Below are 18,708 nucleotides of genomic sequence, written 5' to 3' on the forward strand. Positions count from 1 at the left end.
AACATTAAAAAAATTACACCCAGAGGGACTGTGGATGTGTGTGAGATGGTGTTGGTAAGCTTGTTGTATTATACAAGAAAAGTGGCAGAAGTACTCCATTCCATGGAACGTTTTCTTTTGCTGGGGCTTTTAGCTGAATATTGATGGCTTGCTGGGAAGGCTAATAGGTTGTTAAAAGTTTTTCTTCCCCTCATTTGTGGTTCAAAAGTGATGTTCTACTAATAAGCAGGATGCATACATTCTGGGCTGCTTTGGGTGCCTGCCAGGTAGATTGACTACCCTTAAGCATCTTTCTCACCATCAGGCAAAAATCTCTGCTTCCCAATAATTAATTATTCAACATGTCTAATGTATTCCGGGTGGGGCAAGTTACTATTCCAAACGGGTACATTTGCATTACACTGCCTGCAGTTGCAGGGGGCAGCTTGCAGCTACTGCTGCTGATCTCTCCCCCACCACTGCCCCAGATCTTGATGCACCAGCCAATGCTGCTTACCCTTTCAACCCCCTATCTACACACAACTTTTCATATCTTAAATTCAGCTTGGGGGGTCATAGTCCTTTTTGGAAGTCAATGCTTAACATCTTTTCTCGACCCTGCTCTGCAGATGCATCAGATCCCTTCAGCAGTTTTGCAAAGCAACACTTTGAGTGTTTATACAACCTTGCAACCAAGTCTGTGCAAGGTGGTATCCCTGATCACTTTAGCCAAGTGTCATGTGGGTGTGATGCTATTCCAGACTGGTGGACACTTGGCATTTTTCTTTTGAAATGGTATGAAATCGTTAAATAACGCTAGCCTCGTGGTATCTGGGCTTTTGGCCTCTTGCATTGACTTGTGGCGATGTCCTCCAGGCTCCAGGGCAGACTTATGGGCTTAGCAACACATTTCCCAAGTATGTCTTTTATTTCCCCTTTACTCTGCCCTTCCTTCTTCTCCCTTGATGTGATCTCCTTTTAGATCAGCGATGCTCTTCCCTGGAAGGATGCGAGCGGGTCGGTGCGTGCTTCTGCAAGAGGGCTCGCTCGCTCCCTGCCCTTCCCCTTCTCCCCTCCCTCTTATCAGTTTCACACTCCCCCTCTCTCCGCGCGCTCCTGCTGCAATTTATTCATTAAGTTGGGAAGGACGGCTTGTCCATTCGCTGCCCGGACGGAGTGATCCCAGCAGCTCCAGCGCAACGGTGGTGGTGGGGGGGGGGGCACACAGCCCTGCCTGTTTGCTGCCTGCCAGCAGCCTCATTAGGCCACCGGCAGCTCCGCCACAAGGACCATGGCAAGTTCCCAGCTGGCCCAGACCACCCCAGGCGGCAGCCAGCAGCAGTAGCAGCAGCAGCGGCAACCACCTTGCTCAGCACAAAAGCCGAGGCGCTTGGATCTCGCAAGGAGGGACGGCTGAGGGACTTCCTGCCATCCCCGCCTGGAGCGAGCGGGGAAAGGAGCATCCTCGTCTCACAAGAGCGGCCCTTCCCTTGGGCGGGGGAGCGCGCGTGGAGGAGATCAACTGCGTGGCTTCGCCGTTCCCGATCCCGAGGCTGCTGCGCGTGGTGGCGGCGGCGGCGGCGGCAGCAGCACCGCAAGGGCTCCCGGGCGAAGGAGAGGCAGCGGGTCTTCTTCATGCGCTTGCCTTTGGTCGCGGGTTGGGCCAGTTGCGAAATCCCCCGCGCCCGCCGCCAGATTCAATGAAGAAGCGCCCTCCTCACCTCCGCGTGGCTGCTGCTGCTGCTGCTGGATTAGACTCGGGTGGCCCGCGGGAGGCAAGCCGGAGTTAAGTCTGGGGCATCGGGCACAGCACAGGGCAAGAAGGGGCTGCGGACGGGACCCTCCAGAGCTCAGCGCTGGGCAGGTGGGCTTCCTTTCCCGCCGGAAGGTCGGCGACGCTCCGCTTCGGTCCCGACTCGGTGAAAGCGGAGAAGCCGGCCAGCGGACACACCTTCTCACCCCCACCCCGGCGGGACCGCAAGGGAGCCGAGCACCCCCGAGCGAGCGCGCAGAGAGAGGGAGGGCGCTTCAGGCGATGGGTCGGCCGGGCTGAGGGACCGTTGCCTCTCCACACCAAACTCCAGGCAGGGGCAGCTCTCCCATTTCTGGCGAGGGGGAAACACAGCCCGTCGCCGGGACCCTTCGAGTCTGTTCGGAGCGCTTCTCTGCCGTCGGAGAAGTTGGCCGCGCAGGGAAATGGGATTACCGAGAGGGGGAAAGATGGCTGGAGCGAGATGGGCAGTCCGCCTCTTCTTCTTCTGTCAAGGTAAGCGGAGCTTGTCGGGCGAGGTGGGGGGCTGAGCGGGGCGCGATCCGGCCAAAGGCAGCGCATTGGAGGCTGCCTGCGGTGCTCTGCGCACTGGTTTGGCTGGGCACCCCGTCGAGTCCGAATGGACGTGCCTAGGAGGCGGCTGCATGTGGAGTTGCCTTGGTTTAGGTGGGATGAGTTAAACAGCACCTGCTTGAACTTACCCCACTGGAAGACATGGGGAGCTCGCAGCCCTGTGTGAGGCCAGTGTATTCCGATCTAACGCTTCCATCGCGTATACTTGTTCGGGAGTTCGACGTAACATCTGAGCGAGACTCGCTTCGGAGTAAACACAGGAACGGGTTGCATTTTCCAGGGAACTGAATGGGGCTTTCTCCATACGCACAGGATTGGAGCCTTGTTTGGTTAATAAGGTCTAAAGGCCACCATCCTTAAAATTTCTGTGATTTTTCTGTGCGTTTTTTAAAAAAATGTCCCTTTTTTTGTTGTTTTGGAGTCTCGGATTGTACTTGGTGTACAACTCCTCATTTCGAGTACATTAGGCATACATTAGGTATAAAAAGGAATGGAAATTATAACGGGCCCCTGGCTTGAAAGAAACCTCAATACCTTGTTTTCCTCGACCCTTTCTCTCTACCCCCATCATCAAATTAAATTGGCTTCAGGTTGATAAATGGAAAAAAAGGCTACAAGATGAAAAGTTATTGGCTCGCCACGCAGATGATGCTTCCCGCAGCTGTTTTGTTTCGAAGGCAAACAGAAAAATCCATTATCTGCCTGCTCTCCATCTGGCCGATGTTTGCCAAAGCGGTGCTGATGTTTACGTGAATAAATCAAAGTTGGTGTTTAGTAAGGAAACTTGTTTGCGCTCTCCTGGGGTGAGGGACCCATTGAAGTCATTAAAAAGAACTTACAAACAAAACAAAAGATCTGCCCTTTTTCGGGCAGCCGGCCCTGGCTGATCGAGAGGTGGAGCATTTGGCTGTTGTGTGATTTCCAACACTCCTTTTCACTTAATGCTCGCTCAGAATTGCTCATTTCAAACCTGTCCACAGTGACTGAAATAATCATCCATTAAAGACAATGGTAAAGAGGGAGGTTTGGGTTTCGTTTGTGGGGGTGTTGATTGATCTGCACAAGCCTTTTTGCCGCCTCCCTTGCACATTTCTTAAGAATCGCTCCCTTAGTCTATCATCTTAGTAAAGGCAAAGAGATTCCCCCACCTTTGTCCATCCATCACTCATTAGAAAGATAGATAAACTTTATTTTATCAGTAGATCAGACTGTCATTAGAAAGAGCTACCCATCTCCAGTTGTTTTTGTAGCTTCATCGAAGGCATATAACCCCAAGGACAAAACAGCTAGGTAGAACCGAAACAACAAACTCACTAGTTTTGTTTTCATTTTTACAAATGTACTGAATGCTTTCTGTCTTAATAGTTTCTTGTGCCTGCTTCGGTTGTTTCTCACCTGCTAATTTGCGTCTGATACTTATCTCTCTCCCACCCTTTCTCCAAGGAGCTCAAGGCAGCATACAGGATTTATCCTCATTTTGTCCTCAAAACAGTTCTGAAAACGGATGGTTGGTAATCACAGTGAGCCTCATAGCGGAGTGGGGATTTGAACTCAATCTCCCTAGTTCTAATCCAAAAGTCTACACCAAACTGATGCTATATTGATGGATAGATAGATATGAAGGGAGGAGAGAGAGTGCGAGAGAGTGTCTCCCTGCTTTAGAGTAACCTAAGCAGAAAGGGCAGGTCCCTATCCAGGGGAAGTTACATCCAAAATTTTGCCAGTAGGGGAGGCAACAGAGGCAGAGAACAAGACAGAATAGAGGCAGGCACGGCAGTTTAGAATTATCTTTTATAACTAATCTTTTTAGCATGATTACATTTTTAACAGATATGAGTGGTCTTGAAAATGGTTTCACATTTTATAATTCTGAATAATAGTGGTTATATTTAATTTAAATCTGCCTTTCCTTTTTTAAGTTGTCTTCTTCCAAATTGAATATAGCTTATTGCATAAACTAATCCTGAAATGGGAGACATGTTTATCCCTTTAACATTAAGTTATTTGCTCTCCTTTTTCATCTCTTTAATGCTTGCAAACTTATATATAATCCCTTTTATGTTCTTAACATCTGTGTTATAGATGAGGAAAGAAGACACCTGTTCAAAAATCGAGTTTCAACTTTAAATGTGTCTTAGGCTGCAGTTTTACAGTTTATGTGAGAGTAAGCCTCATTGAACTTCGTAAGTCTTGCTTCTGCGTAAACTTGCACAGGTTTTGATTGTTAGCTGCTTAGAGCACCATTCTTTGATTTTTCACAACCTGCAAACTGCTAAAAAAAATGGTTCAGAAAGTGATGGCTACAGATGCCTTATAGTATCACTTCTGAACATTGCTGATATGCAGTAGAAATAGAGTTGTGCTCCTATGTCTTTTAAAGTTTCAGGGCAACCAGAAACACAGCTTATATTGATGTGCCCTTCACCGTTTTTCTGTGGTGGGGAAAGCTGTCACCATTCAACTTAACACCTGTCTGCGTGCTAGGCAGGTGTTATTAGAGCCTTGCCAGCAACAACAACAAAAGGGGGAGGGGAGTGGCAAATCCAGATAGAAAGCAAGAGACACCTGTTATTAAACTGACTCTGGTTTCTCACCATTTTAGGTCTTAAATTTGAATTATAGGTGCAGGAGTTGAGGTGGGGAGACTGAAGTGTGTCACTAGTAAACTCTGTGCAAGGGAATACATTGGAATGTCTTCCTGCAGAAGCCCATTTGCACAGGTGTAGTACATGAGCACATGATATACTTATGGAATTGAAAGATGCGGCACGCCTTATGTTTGCATTTAAAAGCCTGGATGATTTGGACCTTTCTTTGAGTGAACATTTGTGGACATTGCTTAGCGTCCTCCTTCCTCACTGCATCCTTCTTCTTTACTGCAGTTGCTTGAACCTTTTAAAATGCCCAGGGTAGGTTGTGGGTCCATGGTGAAGTGAGCACATTAGAACATTTCTTAGCCTCTCCCCCCAGTACAATGTTTTCTTCTCCGCATCGGGGTTCTAACTTTCCTCATGTGAGTTGAAGTTCCATATTTCTGATTATTTAAAACATCTGGCTGGTTAAATATATCCAAGAGCGGCACAAGTGAGAGTTGAGGTCCAAAGTCAATAAATGTGAAGTGATCGTACTTTGGAGAGCAGAGGATCTAAGTTTTGTTTGCACCCTTTTGGACCAAATCCCAATTCCTCCTAACATAAGGGACTCCTCTCTTACTTTATGAGGCTGATCTTTTAAAAATGAAACAACTGGAGATGGTTAATCCAATCATGCAGTTTACTTTCAAAATGCCCCTTTTCTACTTCTAGATCTGAATGAATGACTAATGAGGATGTTAACATGATAATTCAAGGTAGCTACAAATGTTCACTATCGTTCTCTTGCCCTAAAATCTGGATATGTGCTTTTGAAACGATTAAATAGAATTAAGACTGTGTTCATCGGGAATGCAAGATATTTAGCATGAAAAGTGCCTATTTATTTAATTATTATATTTGTAGACTGCCCCAAACTTCTGTCTCTGGAAGGTTTCCATTTATGCTTATTTGTTATGAGAGAGAAAATTGTTATCTCACTTTGAAAGAGACATCAACTTTTGATGATGTTCTTAAATCCACACATTACCATAGTGAATGGGTGGGAGGGTGACATTTCTGATGAATTTCCAAAGTGGTGTCAAACCTGTTGCTCTCCAGCTTGTTTTTAGGGCCATTTCACGTGTTACACAGCAACACACCTGGGTTTACCACTAAGCATATCCTCAACAGGGAGCCACAGTCAATGCCAGCTCTCTGATGTGTGCACCTGTATGATGCAGGTGTCCCAGACACCTGTTTGTCATGCATTTTGCATGCTTATCTGTATGCTTCAAAAAATAGGCATACATTTTAAAAGGTAATGTACAAAGAGACCCCTTTCTTTAAAGCCCTACATGGCCTGGGCTCTGCATATCTTAAAGTAGGAGTAAGCAACCTTTGGCACTGCAGCTGGCTGGAGATGTTGAGCGTTGTAGTTCATCAACAGCTGGAGTGCCAAGGGTTCTTCATTCCATATGGACCTCCCTCCCCTTTTGGATCAGTAATTGAGGCCTAGCTCCATACACGTTGTGAAGGAACAAGGACTCTGGGCTTTCTTTCTTGGGTTTTTGTAAAAAGGCCCATGTATTGTATAGTGTATTAATATTGCCCAAACGTCTTCTTTTTGTAAGTAGCACTTGTATCATGAATGAACTATATATTACATTGATATTCCTAAAATCTCTGCAATATTGTAAATAGGATTTCTGTACTTGTAAGTCCTTATGCATGGAGAAGGTGCAGGGTCAAAAGTTTGTTCTTGTTTTTCTGTAGTCTCACATTTGGTTTAGCATTTTGACAGTTGATTTTTGAAGGGGAAAGAGATTTCAAAAAACAGAGGGAAATTTTGTTCTAATTGGGTGGCTTAAAAAACTGTTGGGCCAGAGAAACACACACACACACACACACACACTCTCTCTCTCTCTCTCTCTCTCTCTCTCTCTCTATATATATATATACATATGTGTATATATATATATATATATATATATATAGAGAGAGAGAGAGAGAGAGAGAGAGAGAGAGAGAGGGAGCGCCGAGAGGATTTGGCCAGGCAAGTCAAGAGAAGAGAGTCCTGGAAGGAGAAGTCAGGGGAGTCTGCTGAAGCAAGTCAGGGCTGAGAATCTGGAAGTCTGCTAGAGTGAATCCAGGAAAGCAGATAGTGAGCAGCCAGCAAGAAGAGAAGCTGAGCTGAAATCACTAGAGAAGGGAGAGCCAGGATGGATTGAGCCCCAGACCTGTACTGTAATTATTACTGCAAGATATCTTAGAGAGCGCTTTCTTTTACATGATCCCCACCACACGTTAAGGTCATCTGAGGAGGTCCGTCTCCAGTTACCACCAGTTCGTTTGGTAGCGACTCAGAGGCGGGCCTTCTCTGTAGCTGCTCCCGGGCTGTGGAATACACTCCCAGCAGAAATTCGTAATCTTAAATCCTTAGTGACCTTCAAGAGAGCCCTTAAAACCCATCTGTTTGGCCTGGCCTTTCAGGGTTTTAAATTTAATTGTTTTAATGTTTGCCCTGGTTTTCCAGGGTTTTTAGCTGTTGAACATTTAAATGGTTTTATTCTGTTTTGATTTTAATTGTTAACTGGTTTTACTTGTTTGTATTCTGTTGTAAACCGCCCTGAGCCGTTTTGGAAGGGCGGTATAGAAATCAAATAAATAAATAAGAGAGAGACTTCCCAGCCGCCAAGCAGAAAGAAAGCCCAGAGGACTCCGAGTAGGGACCAATATAGAGCCAGGTAGTGATTGCGTTTTCCCAGTTTTTATTTTTCCCTGACCTGCTCTGTTAATTGTTTTGAAATTAAAAAAAAAATTGCTGCAAAAGTAATGCTTTAATTGAACCAATTTCCCCCCAAAAGTAAACTTTCTTGTTATAAAAAACTAGAAGCTTCTTTATCTGTCTCCACCCCACACCTATGTCTTTCCACACCGCTAGAGTTTTGGAGTTCTGGTAATTTTTGAAGAGCTGATGCAGTGGACTCAGCCCTTCAAAAAAGTCTACTTGGTGGCAGTGGTAAATAGGTTAGGAGTAATAGAAAGCTGTCCCTCCACACACATACTTAGGTCTAACTTAAGGAAAGGTTAGAACTATAAAGGCTTTTATGTCAGGGTGGCCAATCTGTGGAACTCGCTACACCAAGAAGTGTACTAACACAGGGGAAATTATTTAGTAAATCCTTTTTGGTATCTATTTGCAGGGGTGATTTTTTTCAGATGTAAAAATAAGTTTATAGTAGAATCAAGGAATCTTGGCTGCTATCACCAAAGTGAAAAGCTTTATTCATCTCTAATCTCTACACAAGATTGTAGCTAAGAAATATGCTTACACTCATATTCTGTTAATGCACCTTTGATTTATTCAGTGCTGTTGGCATCTTAGGTTTAGTTTATTGTGGAGGTAACTTTATGTCTGGGCTAAACCACTTCAGATGGTAGATGGGGATGCACATAGCAGAGTGCTCTTCCACCCCCCCCCCCAAAAAAAAACCCACCCCCCAAACAAACCCAAAAACCCTCCCATAGAAAACGTGCATGTCATAGAGCAGAGTTGTAACCTAGTCTTTCCTGTAATATTCAATTTTCAATATGCACAGGATTTTTGTCTCGAAGAACATTCAGCCATGTTCAGCCCAGGTACAGATTTACTGAGTTGGTGAGAAATTGGCCATAAGAACTTTAACTGTTCTTTTAACTGTAATGTGTAGCTTTTCAACAGATCTGTTCAACAAATCCCTTAGAACAGTTATTCCAGAGGGTTTGCTAGTCTGGATAGTCATTCACTACAAGATTTGGATTAGTCAGGCTTACTGAATGTCCAGTTAGTTGTTCAAGACTGATTAGGACTGAAATTCACAACCTACAACTACTTGTCCAAATCGAGAATGGAAGCACAAAAAGCTGACTGAATTGTCTGTGAATTGCATTGTGGTAAATAGTGGGTGATGAGTGACTATCTTGCAAGATTGTGTTGGGGGCAGGCCTATGTAGAGGATAACCGGTGTTTGTGTTTACGCTTAATCTTTCTTCTCATGGGGATGTGCATGGAACTGGTTTGAGCAACCAGCAGTTCTGCTGGTTCGCAGTCAGGGGCATACCTTTAGGGCGGGGGAGAGTGCCCTTACCCCGCCTGTCGTGTTTCCCCTGCTGGTGCTCCATTTAAAAAGATTCCATTAGGTTGGCAACATACCTTCCTGCTGCCTTGGTGGCCTCTTTGGCCAGTTCCTAACATGTGCGCAAGCATGGCGTGCACACGCCTAGTGCATGCATGCACATCAGGTACTCCCTTTTACTTCGAGTCTAAGAGGACACCGGGGTGGCAGGGAGATACGCTGCCGCCCCATTGGATACTTGGATACTTTTAAAATGCAGTGTTGGTGGGGAAAATGTGGCGGGAGGGGTAAGGGCACTCTCCCCCGCCCTTAAAGGTATGCCCCTTGCCTTTGAACCACCCCCTGCCAGTACTGTTCACATCCCTATCTTCTACTTGTGGATTTGCCCTCTACCACTCCACTACACCATTTTCCTTCCAGTTAGGAAAGAGGAAAACTAGGAAAAACAGCTGGGGCAGATGATGTGGGGGAGAATTGGTGAACGAGGGGCTTATGGTTACGTATTCTCTTTCATCCACTGATGTCTTCCCACCTCTGCCGTACTGTTATGAGGGAGATTAGGGGTTGGGAACCTCATATGAAAGTAAGCCATTTGGAATTGTGGTTTTTTTTTTAATTATGTGGACCGGAAACTGAATTCTGTGCAACTAAAAAAGATTAATGCAATCATTCCATGTTGTATTGTCTCCTGAAGATACTTTTTTAAAAGAAAAAGAAAAACCTTTCTGCTGCTGTAGACATTCATGAGACCACTTATCAACATGACAAAATACATAGTTTTGTCAAAGTTAAGAGAGAAATAGGCATTTTGTGGAATGATTCCATATGGAAGAAAGGTTATTTCACAGAATATGATTTGTCATTGGGTTTTTATTCACTAGATTTTAAAGAATATGGATGAACTTATCTACTAGGTCTTTTATTCAATAATGGGCTGTGTTTTTATAGCCATTTTATATTGTTTCTATGGCTGCACCTTACTGTAGATTCTGGTTAATACATTTTATGTATGTATACCTGGATCTTGTTCTTTGGAAATCTGGAAGTGGCTTTCATGGATCTCCCATCAAAGCACTGAGGAAGACCACATTTCCTTAGCTTCAACAATTTGGTACAGCATTCAATACCAATACATTTGGAAAGTATTGGACCAATTTAATGCATGATGCAAAAAGAAGTGCCTTTGAACTTCTCTCGCAGTATTTTTGTCAAGTGTGAATGCAAGAGAGAGCCATTTGTTAGTCAGTTATATTTTTTTAAATCAAGTTTGTTTTTCACTTCCATTGCAGAACATGAAAAACACTGCCGTGTAATGTGTGAAGTAAGCACTCTTAGTTTTCTGTGGGGAAATGCTTTAAAAATTGACTCCTCCAATTAGAGTATTTTAAAGTTCTTTTTAAAATGAGCAGAACGTATATTACAATCTCTACTTCTGGGAAATGCTAATGAGATCAAACTGTGAAGCTAGGTCACTGATAAAGTCAAGTACCAGGCTAAGAACTGGAATAAATTTCACTAAATGTCAGTCTGTTTTTGGCAATGTGATGCTCACCGGAATGTGTGATTTCCATTCAGATTTATTTAGGCAAGTCTTTAACAAATTTCATGTTAAGTGAGGATCAAATTAGATGTGATGGCAGGATGGCCTGACATAGGTTGTATCAAATTCCTATAAAGCTGGGGTGCGGTAAGGGACAATTTAAAGTGCAGGACAGGTGGTCAGTAAAGGTAAAGTGTGCTGTTGAGTCGATGTAGAATACAGGAGGGGTTTATCATTGCCTCCTCCCATGCAGTGTGAGATGATGCTTTTCAGCATCTTCCTATATTGCTGCTGCCCGATATAGGTGTTTCCCATAGTCTGGGAAACATACCAGTGGGGATTCGAACCAGCAACCTCTGTCTTGCTAGTCAAGCCATTTCCCTGCTGCGCTGTTAGATGGCACAGTAGGGGATGTTAAACCTTTCCCCTGGCTAATCCAATCCCCTAGCCCTCCATCCACCCTATCATAGGGATGGGGACATAGCTAGCACAGTAGAATCCCTGTTAAGGAATCGGGAAGGTACTGTCACTCCACAGTAGAGCATCCGCTTTGCATGCAGAAGGTCCCAGGTGCAGTCCCTGGCATCTCCTGTAGGGCTGGGAAATAGCTGTCTCAAATCTTGGAGAGCTGCTATCCATCAGAATAGACTATAGTGAGCTAGATGGACCAATAGTATGACTCCATATAAGGCAGCTTCATATGTTTACCCTGGCTTCATATCAGGAACATATATCCCCCTGCTGATTTCCCCCTGACTGTTGGTCTCAGAGCTCCACTGAAAGAAAAATGGTTGGAGGAAAGCATGGGGAGCAGAAGAATTAAGCAACCCTCCCATGCAAATACTTTGAATCTCTCTCCCATGCAAATACTTTGAATCTCTCTCAAGTCAGCAGCATGCTTGATTGTGACAGATGGGCCTGCCACTGGCACATATGTTTTATTAAAATAGGGACTGGAATGTCCTTATTTTAATAGAAATAGGAGGCACATTTCACACATGTGCTACAAACAGTTTACTTTTAGTGTGTGGAAAAGAAAGAATTACTCGTCCCAGTCTCTGTGCTTTTTACATGACTCACTGTTCTGTGTGCGCCTTCTGATTGAGAAGAGGCAAAGCCAGCGTACTCACTCAATCAGAGGGGCAGCAGGCATCATCTTCAGTGAGTGGGGTATGTGCCCTGTGGTCACAGCAGCCTGAAATGATAAAACTAATGAATTTCTTGTAGCTTCTTCCCCGGTGTAGGAGCTCATCAGGTAGGGTTGTATACTGAGCATGCTCAAGACTGAACTGGATCATGTGACTTGATTTGCAGCCGAAGGCTCCTCCCACCCCCAGTTCCAGTTCTGTCCAGCTTGAGATAGGACGTGTGTGGAGAGAGTTCTTGCTGCCTAGCATTTGTTGACTTTCTTCTTTGCTCTGCAGCGCTTTGTGCTTTATTTCTTCTCTTCCCTCTCCATTAGATTGTGCAAGGGTAGGAAGAGAGCTGTTCTCAATTTGGCAGAGGAAGAACCTCGAAATTGATTTCCTTTTTCTGTTCTGATTAGGCTGTTTGGAAAACGAAAACGGGAGTATTAGTTTTTGTTCTACCTTTTCAAAAGAGATTTTTGGGCTCAGACTTATGGAGCTGGCACATGCCAAGGAGCTCCTACAGGGCTCCCTCTCAGACAGGTCCCAGCTGCCGCAGGACCTGGGCAGCTTGGGGATAGCAGCCCCAGCTTGCATGGCGCCAGCAGCTTCAGCCTCCTCAGTGCCTACCGCGGCTTCTAGTCCGGCGTCCAAGCCCTCGGAGCAACTATTTTCCAAAGCTCCTAAGAAATTGAAACATTGTGAAGGTCAACCATCACCGAAGAAGTAGTAGTGCAGGGAGACCATGTCTGGAGCTGAAAGCCTTCGGTTTAGTGAGAGGCGCTTGGTAAAGGCAGCCTGCAAGTGCTCAAAAACGAAAGTGCGCCATCACAAACTGCTGTCTCCCGAGTGCCATTTGGGCAATGTCCTGGCATCCTTAGCCTCGCCCGGTATGGGCTCAGTGGTTGAGGGGGAACCGGCTGGTCCGCGCATTCCTTCCCCACTTCCTAGGCATTCTCCTCCACCTGCTGTTCCCTCTGATGTCTCTTCCTCTTCGCCTACAACTGTAAGTACGCCTGCCCCGCCATTTTCCCCGAGGGTTACATGTTGGCTAAAGGAATTCTTCTGGAGGGAACTGCTGCCCGACTGCCCCCCAATTGAGCCACCTGCGGCTCCACTTATTGAACCACCTGTGGCTCTGGATATTCAAACCCCTTTACCTCCAGTGAGCCTTCCCTCGGTGGGCCCTTCTCATGAGTCACCTGTGGCTCTGATACATGTGCCGGCAGCTCCTGTCCCACTTGCACCTGGCCCTAGCCGATGCCGGATACCCTTCAGAAGGGGCAGTGACCAGGTATCTTCCTCCTCCCCGGAGTCTAGCCTGTGCAGACGAGCCATTCCAGGTTCTGAATGGGGGCTATTCGTGCCGAGGCCACTACCTCCCAGGTGCAAAAGGCAGCACAGACACTCATCCTCTTCCTCCTCTCAGGAGGTTGCGAGACCCAAACGACCTAGACCCCCCACCCCTCCTCCTGTATTGATCTCTATGACACCTGACTTAACTCCTCTTCTCCCTGCTTCTGCCCTCCACCCGGAGGGAGTCATGCAGGTTTTTCCAGTCCCCGACTAATTCCTTTCGTTCCAACAGGCAGTTCTACAGTCAGCCCTACACTCAGTTCTGGGATTTCCATCCCCAGAACTCCAGAGGGACTGGCAGACCGCAGTGGTGTCAGTGCTACAGAGGCAACTCAAGGGGGGCCACCTCCTGTTCTCCCCCCCCCGCTTCTGCCCAACGCAGACAATGACGTTGTCCCAGTGGGTGGCAGGTTGTCAGAATTTGCAATGAACTGGATATCCACGTCTACCAACAACTGGGTGATCGACTCAGTATCCAATGGCTACATCCTCAAACTCCTCTCCTACCCTCTTTAATGTTTCCTGCCTTTGCCACGCTCCAGTAATCCGGCCAAACATCTGTGGATGCTTCAAGCAGTGCACCATCTTCTCCAGATCCAAGCGATAGAATGCGTTCCATCTATGCAAAAATTTTAAGGCATGTACTCTATCCTCTTCCTTGTCCCCAAGAAGAATGGGTCTTGGGGAGTGGTCCTTGATTTGAAGTTCCTCAACCGCTTTATGCAAAAGAAAAAATTCAGGATGCAATCCTTTCACACGATCAAGGAGACCATATGCCCAGGGGACTTCCTGGTCTCAGTGGACCTCTCGGAGGCCTATCTTCACATCCCCATCAGGTCAGAACACTGAGTTCTCCTCCGGTTTGTGTAACGGCTAACATTTCCAATATCGCGCCCTGCCATTCGGGCTTTGGTCCACTCCCCAGGTATTCACCAAAATCATGGTTTCCCTCTGCCTCCGGGGGATCCATTTCCATCTGTACTGGACGATCTGCTCATCAGGTCCCCATCACTAGCTCAAGCCCAAGAGGACGTCCGGATGACATTCTGCTCCTTGCAGGACCACGGATTTGTGAATAGGGAAAAGAGTCACCTTGTTCCCTCTAAGTCCCTGATTCACCTAGGGGCCCTCTTCAACACCTCTCAGTGTCACACCCTCGATCTCAGACAGTGAGGAGGAAGGGGAAGCTGTCAATTTTTCAGCCGATGCTGGAGTGTCTGAGGGGCAGAGCACGGTTGTCATTTTCCAAAAAACTGCTGAGGCAGATAATTCAGAGCAGGCACAACAACCTGAGACAGTAGAAACCGTGATGGACCAATCAGAAGAGGAGCTATGCAAGCAACCTCCACTGACTCCACAACAGAGGCGTCTTACAAGGTGAAGAACTCAGCTTGAAACTATCAGGAGGCGTAAACGCCTCTTGCAGAGGGCTGATAAGCCTTGAATTCCTGCCTGCTGGGAGCTCTCGGCTTGTACTATAAATTACGTCACCAGTTTTAAATTAACTGCTGGAAAGCAACGTTTGTCAACTTTCGTGTCAACAGCTTGCAGCCAAGCCCGATAAAGAAGAACTGTGTCCGAGCCGTATCTTGTTTCTGCAGCTCCGTTTGATACTGTGAACTTCCCTGCCAGGTGGCCAGATACTGACACTCAGGACTCCATCCTCCTCCCACCGGAATGGAGAGAAAATATCTCCAACCAACTGCTCCCTCTTCTCCACAGTAGTTTAGCAGATATCATGGAGCTATCCCAGGCCCTGGGCTCCATAATCATGTGTCTGGAATGCACGCCTTGGGTCAGATGGCACTCCTGCCCCCTTCAGTGCCTGCTCCTACTCTTTCAGGACCTGATTATATCTTTGACCCATCATATCATTCCTCTACCTCAGATGACCAGACAGTCTCTGTGGTGGTGGCTCTCCCCGGCTCTCCTCAGAAGCCTCTCATTGTCAGAACCCCACCGAATCGTGGTGACCACAGATGGCAGTCTATCTAGCTGGGGAGCCCATTGTTTGGGTCAGCTAGCACAGGCCCTGCGGACTCCCAAGGAATCTGAAAGATCTATAAATTGGCTAGAATTCCGCGCAGTCTGCCTCACGATCATCCAATTCTAACATTTCCTTTGAGGTCAGCACGAGGATGGACAATGTTACCACCAAGGCGCACATCAACAGACAGGGTGGCAAATGGTCAAAGTCACTAATGAAGGAGTCTGACCTCATTCCAGTGGGCAGAGACCAACCTGAGTCCATCATGGCAGAACATCTCAAGGGGGTGGAAAACACACAAGCAGATTGGCTCAGTCAAAGATCCCTTGACCCCGCGGAATGTTCTCTTCATCCAGACGTATTCTTTCAAATCTCGCACGTCTTCGGTCCCCCACAGGTAGACCTGTTTGCCTCCCCATCCAACCATCTCCTCTCATGCTTCTTCTTGAGGTTCCACTCCCTTCAAGTGGAGGTGACGGATGCCTTGAACTCACTGTGGCTGAACACTCTCCTTTACGCCTTTCCTCCTACAGCCATAATCACTGGGTTCCTCAGGAAGCTGGTCCAGGAAAGGGAGGAGACGATTCTCATCGCACCCCATTGGCCTCACAGACCATGGTTCCCCGACCTCCTTGATCTGTCAGTAAGACCCGTGTGGCACATATCCAACCACCAGACCTTCTCCATCAGGGCCCTCTGGTCCACCCTGATCCCAAGAGGCTACAGTTCTCCACCTGGAAGTTGAGCATGCAAGACTAGTGTCCCAGGGTTACACCAGGCAGATCCAAAACACCATTTTGACATCTCATAGACAGTCCACCAACAGGGTCTGCCAAGGTACTTGGGCAGCTTTTATATGATAGGCACGCATCAACCATAAAGACCCTCTGTCCTCCGGTGTACTGGAAGTTCTCACGTTTCTGCAGACAGGCTTAGAACTACGTCTTCGACCCAATACCCTTAGGCGACAAGCTTTGGCACTCACGTCAGTGCTGCAGATCTCCTCATAAGAGGTGGGCCAAGCCTCTCTAGACCTGCACATATCCAGGTTCCTCAGAGGGGCCTCCAATCTGGCTCCCCCACCTCTCAAACATTTCCCATTATGGAACCTCAACAAGGTCCTTGATGCCCTAACCAAACTTCCCTTCGAATCTCTTTCCTCTATTCCTCTGAAGACCTTAATCTTCAAGGTCCTGTTCCTGGGGGCCATTACCTCAGCACAAAGGATATCTGAGCTAGGCGCCCTCTCCGTGTGCAAGGAGTTCTGCACCGTTCAGTCGGACTCAGTCAACCTACAGCTCGGCCCTACCTTCCTACTGAAGGTTAACTCCACCTTCCAGAGGTCCCAGGTCATTGTCCTGCCTTCTTTTTGTCCCTCCCCGGTCCATCCCTAAGAAAAGCTCTGGCATAAATTGGATGTGCACAGGGCCCTACGCACTTACATTTGTCGAACCAAGGACATTCGCAAGTCAGACTCACTCTTTGTCTCCTTTCATGCACCCACCTTGGGTAACAGGCCTCTCTCGCTAGTTGGATTAAGTCTTGCCTTCTCCTCGCCTATGCCTCCCTTAACCTACCTCCTCCTGGAGGGATCACCGCTTACTCCACCAGGAGCGCGGTCACACTTGCAGCCTTTTTGGCCCACACACCGCTCTCAGAAATCTGCTGTTCACCATTCATCCACCATTACAAGTAGGGGTGTGCATGGAACCGGCTGGCCCGGTTTGGTTCGAGTCCAGACCGGACTCAAACCAGACTGCCAAGTCCAGTCTGGCCCCCATCGGAAACCCCCGCCCCCAGTCCTGTCTGGATCCTGACACTTCGCAATAAAAAAAAATTAAAAATTTCTAAAAGTACTTTTAGCCCCTTCGGGGGGCTTTCTGTATGCCATGGGAGGGGGGTGTCCGTGAGGGTTTCCCTCCCCCCTGCCGGCCTCTGAAGCCACTGCTGTGGCCCCTGGAAATTGATCATTTTTGGTCACTGATGACTTCAGAGGCCGGCAGGGGGAAGGGAAACCCTCGCGGACCCACACACCCCGGCATACGGGAAGCCAGCTGAAGAGGCTAAAGGTACTTTAGATTTATTTTAACTTATTTTTTTAAAAATTCGCAAACGTGTCCAGAGGTTCAGTTCCGGTCCGGATGGAACTCTGTGTTTCAGTTTGATCCCGAACATCCGGATCGGATTGCTGGACTGGTCCACACATCCCTAATTAGAAGGTGTCTTCCTTCTACACTCCCCAGGCTGCCTTTGGCCGCGCAGTTCTTCAGCAGGTGGTCTGATACACCCTTCCCTCTCATTGGCCTTTTACTTCCTAGCTTGGGTACGTCCCTACCTGATGAGCTCCTACACAGGGGGAAAAGGAACATTGGCTTACCGTGAAGGGTTCTTTTCCCCTGTGTTAGGAGCTCATCAGCCCCACCCAGATGTATGCTTATAGTCTAACAATTGGGGACAGAATTACTCCGCAGGCTTCCAACTGAATGCCTTATGCACAGGGGAGACGGCTCTCAGGCTTATAGTTCCTAGGCTTTCTCTCCTCTCACCGTTTTTCTTCTCCATGATACTTGTCTTATGTCCTCTTCTTCTTACCAACAATTCTAGCTCTTTTTTTACATACAGATGATTCAACTCAAAGCAGCGCTTTCCACTTGACGTCTCTCACTCTTCGCAACAGCCCTGGAACTGTTTTTACCCTTATGGCATCCAGTTTGGAAATTCATGGTATACTTCATGGGACTATGGAGGCTGAGAATACAAGTTAGAATTACCGTTGGTTACAGTTGGTTTCTTTAAAAGATTCTTTCTGTTCTGGAGTGGAGATAATAGTGAAGATCATTGGAAACATTTGTTGGGCCTTCCCACCAGCCACAGGGGGCAGGGGCGAGCACTCACCTGGTTGCGGAGCTGAGAAGCTGGAGGCAGTACAGCTCCTGAGTACATGCAAAGCTAGCTGGGACCTTACACAGTTGCCAGGGGGAGTCAGGACATCCAGGAACCCACAGACTGTGGATGGGCCAGCATGGCCCAGCAGGTTGCCTCCTGGTGGTGAAGAGGAGAAGGCAGGGCCTCAATAGCTGGCAAGACAGGTAATAGCTGAAGGAGGGAGGATGCAGGCAGCTACACTGGAGACAGCAGAGTTGGGAGAGGGTGGTTGGGATTGCCCTGATTGCAGGGCATTATTTAAGGCTTGGATGGCCGGGATGAGGTCTGGAGAGATGAGAGTGACTTGGATCTAGAGCCCGCTGAGGAGTAGTCTTACCCCTCTTACTGACAGCTGGTGGAGGGATAGGGTGACAATTAAGCCTTTCCCCAGCACTTCTGAGGCCACTTCCACAGCCTATGAACTGATGCAGAGGAAAGGGAGGTAGTTGGAGATGCTGATCACAGGCCAGTGTGTGACACATTTTGATCCTGTCTCCAAAATGGAAGGTGGTTTCTAACAACAATAAGCAAAAGCCCTAGAAGAATAAAATTACTTAAAAATACAGTATCATAGACAATATTCAGTAAAATAAAATTTCTCCAGCAGCTTCATTACAAAAACAGAAGTTCTTGTTCAACAGCCATAGACCTTTTGAAGGTGGTATGAGCAGTACAGTTTCAAATTTCACTAGGGAGGTTATTTGGTAATTTTGGAGCAATTGTGGTCAAGACATTGCTCCCTGCAGACAGATATCCTCCACA

General features: G+C 47.1%; 1 protein-coding gene across 2 annotated transcripts in view; it reads left to right on the forward strand.

Moving 5' to 3' along the window:
* Nucleotides 1-1,150: 1,150 nt before the first annotated feature.
* The window catches only part of RET (ret proto-oncogene), a 192,811-nt gene continuing 175,253 nt past the window's right edge, over nucleotides 1,151-18,708 (forward strand). For both annotated transcript variants that reach the window (XM_053311676.1, XM_053311677.1), the window contains exon 1: nucleotides 1,151-2,245. In XM_053311676.1, the coding sequence (XP_053167651.1) occupies nucleotides 2,176-2,245 (70 nt within the window). In that variant the 5' untranslated portion in view covers nucleotides 1,151-2,175. The remainder of the gene's footprint in view (nucleotides 2,246-18,708) is intronic.

Source organism: Hemicordylus capensis, chromosome 3 (assembly GCF_027244095.1).
Source record: "Hemicordylus capensis ecotype Gifberg chromosome 3, rHemCap1.1.pri, whole genome shotgun sequence".
NCBI lineage: Eukaryota > Metazoa > Chordata > Lepidosauria > Squamata > Cordylidae > Hemicordylus > Hemicordylus capensis.